At 43.0% G+C, this 3265-nt stretch overlaps 1 protein-coding gene across 1 annotated transcript; it reads right to left on the reverse strand.

The window, feature by feature from the left end:
• Window positions 1–1788: 1788 nt before the first annotated feature.
• LOC116751616 (microtubule-associated protein RP/EB family member 1-like) lies at window positions 1789–2673 on the reverse strand. Its single transcript, XM_032627738.1, is given in 1 exon segment — window positions 1789–2673. A coding segment is annotated over 1 exon segment (858 nt). The 5' UTR covers window positions 2661–2673; the 3' UTR covers window positions 1789–1802.
• Window positions 2674–3265: the final 592 nt, after the last annotated feature.

The raw sequence follows: 3265 nt of genomic DNA on the forward strand, positions 1-3265 counted from the left end.
TAAAGCAGCAAAACACCCTGTCAAGACAGACCAGGTGGAAAATGGGTTCCCAATAAAATGGAATTTTAGGGCAGCAAAAGTCTAAAAGGCTACAAAAGAGAAATAGCACCACTGTCATTTGAACATTGGCTAGTTACTTGCATTTTTTGGCATTGTTTATCACTGAATCTGGGTTTTCCTCTGAATTCCACACAGAGCATGCACTACACAACAATTTTATCATAAAATACCTGCTTGCTACACACATTTTAGGACAAGCTACCACCAGAAACAAATCAATACAAATACATCGGGGCAGAACAATCTCAGTAGTGGGTAATACACATTTTGCAAAATTCTGCTGAACAAAGGAACTGAATAGGCTGTGGGCAAAGCAAATGAGGGAGTTAAGGAATGAAATATTTTAAATATTAATAATTAACTCAGACATGGTACTGTATTTTCTGCAAAAGAAAATTAACATTTAGTAACACACTAACATTTTTATCTCCAAAGAGATTAGTGCACTGGCAAGGTATTCCGATAACAGTGGAGAGCTGTGGACAGCAGGTACTGAAAACACCCAGCCTTGCAGATCCCAAGGTAGCAGTGGCCTTCCTTCAGTGATCACTCCCTTTGCCAGAGGTCCAGAAAGAACTTGCAGTGTGATCACCTGCCTGCTGAACTTCCACTCTAAGCAGCAAACTTTAAGGAGCCCAAAGAGGAAGCCCCAGTGGGCAAGGGGAGCAGAGAAGAGAAACAGGTTAAATGTAAACTTAAAAGACAGTAAAATGGGACACAACCCCCATTCAAATCCCAGAGATGTGGGCAAGTCCCCAAAAGTAGTTGTTAGATTTAAAAACTAGACACACCGCATTTCAAACAACAACAACAAAACACAGTACATAGAAATATCAGGGATAACTGGAAAAATCACCAGAGAAATGTTCTATGAAAATCAAGCTCTTCGACTCAAAACGTCTCAGGGCTGAAACACACCCTTTTTCATCCAGGCAACAATGCCTCCTGCTTCTTATCAAGGATGCAACTGGTCAAGGACACTAACTGGCTTTACAAAGCAACTTCTCAAACTTTCCTTTTGGGCCAAGGTCTGGGCCTGTGAGGATCAGGCAGCCCCGTGAGGGCTGGGAACAGCAGGTCCCAAAGGGTCCAAGTTCTGGCCCTTCCTTCCCAGACACAATGTCAAACACACAAAAGCTCCTGTCATGTTACATTTTACATTTTGAAATACTGAAGCATCTTTTAAATACTCTTAAGGCATTTATTTATTAAAGCGTTCTCTGTCAAGATTTCACATTAGCTTAAAATTCAAATCAGTCTTTACATTTCTCTACTGAGGTCTCCACCTTCTCCAGCCATCAGTGCTACCAGCATCTACACAGTGAGCCCCATGGTCAGCCTCTTTGTTCCCTGGGTGAACCAACTAGAAGTTAATACTGCTCTGCTACAAGGTAAAAGCTCCTAACTCAAACTTATTGGAAAAGGAGTGAAACTTCTGCAAAGTGCACTTTAAGAACAGGTACCGGGCTTCCCTGGTGGCGAAGTGGTTGAGAGTCCGCCTGCTGATGCAGGGGACACAGGTTCGTGCCCTGGTCCGGGAAGATCCCATGTGCCGCGGAGCGGCTGGGCCCGTGAGCCATGGCCGCTGAGCCTGCACGTCCAGAGCCTGTGCTCCGCGACGGGAGAGGCCACAGCAGTGAGAGGCCCGCGTACAGCAAAAAAAAATAAAAGAAGAGGTACTTTTTGCTTATGAAAAGAAACCAGTGAGTCCTCTAAGAATAATAAAAGGGAATATTTTACAGTTAAGCACACGATTTGGAGTGAAGAATTCGGATGGTGCTCAGCTGGTCCAGGCTGTTAATACCTTCTTGTTCCTCCTGCGGGCCCCCTTCATCAGGTATCACGAAGCCTTCGTCTGTGGCATAGAGAATATCCGCAATCCTCTGCAATACAGGGTTGTTCCCCTCGTTCTCCTGGCAAACCAATTCAATGTTCCTTTGCTTTCCAGAGTAGAAATCTCTCTCTTTCTCCAAGTCTTCGACGACAAGTTTCAATACGTTGACCTACTGCATCAATTCGGCTGCTTCGTCATCCCTGTTCCCCACACCAGGATTCTTCCGCACCATGCCCGGGCCAGCCTTAGGGGTTGCAGTAGTTCTGTGTGTTGCAATGGGCCTCTGTGGAGCTGCACTGCTAGAGCTGAGAGGTTTCTTCGGTTTGTTCAGAGCTGGAGCAAAAAGGGAGGGGGCCACAGCAGTTTCTTGACCTTGTCTGGCAGCTACAGGGTCATAGTCTTTCCCATCATGGTTTGCATCAAAAAACTTCTTGAACCACTGAACGAATTCAAAATTGTCCTGAAACTTTCCTTTCACTAATTTGTCCACAGGAATTATTTTGTCAACACCCATCGTCTTAAAACCTCCTTGTAGTATTTTGAAGTTCTGGATGTATTCGTGTTCTAGCTTAGCTTGGAATTTCACTTTCTTCAAGGCAATGGAGCCAGGGAACAGCATGTCCATAAACTGACAATAGGCAGCCCCTGAGCACAGATGTTCAATCTTTGTCAGATTCAACTGCAGAGACTCATTGATCCAGGCTAGCATGTCATGTTGACTGAGGTTATCACTGGTGACCAACGTTGAGTACACATTCACTGCCATCTTCGGCTCTCGGCTGGACTACGTCCACTGCCCATAACAGGCTCTGGTTCCATCTTCGTCTCATTCAAACCGCCTGACCCCGCCCGCCCCTGTGTATATGTTATTAATAAGCTTTTATTAAGCACCCACTTGTCTGAATCAGAGATTTATAGATTCCAAAAGAGATCACACAGAAAAGTACTAAGCGGGAAAAACAGAGTCTAATAACTAATAACTGATAAAAATTCAAATATGAAAAAATGTCATGGGCCTATTGATGTATGGAATCCCAAATTGGTTTAAGATTGAGAAATTAGAACGCTAAAGTGAAAGACTATTGAGGAAAAAGCCAGATAGGCACAAGTTAAATGAAGATTAATTGAACAACATAAAGAAGTAGATTGCCATGCAAGGATTAAAACCAAGATATTAAGTATTCCAATAAAACATTTATTATTGTTTAGCTGTTAAGTAATAAAGCAAAGGTCTAGTTACTGGAGAATTGAAGGAATGCAGTTAAAATATAACGGGCCACAATACAAAGAATACACTTTATTCTTTTAAAAATTTGAAGTTGAACTACCTTTGTAGTTAGGTGTCTGCATTCAAGATCCAACACGAATTGA

This window comes from Phocoena sinus, chromosome 3 (assembly GCF_008692025.1).
Source record: "Phocoena sinus isolate mPhoSin1 chromosome 3, mPhoSin1.pri, whole genome shotgun sequence".
Lineage (NCBI taxonomy): Eukaryota > Metazoa > Chordata > Mammalia > Artiodactyla > Phocoenidae > Phocoena > Phocoena sinus.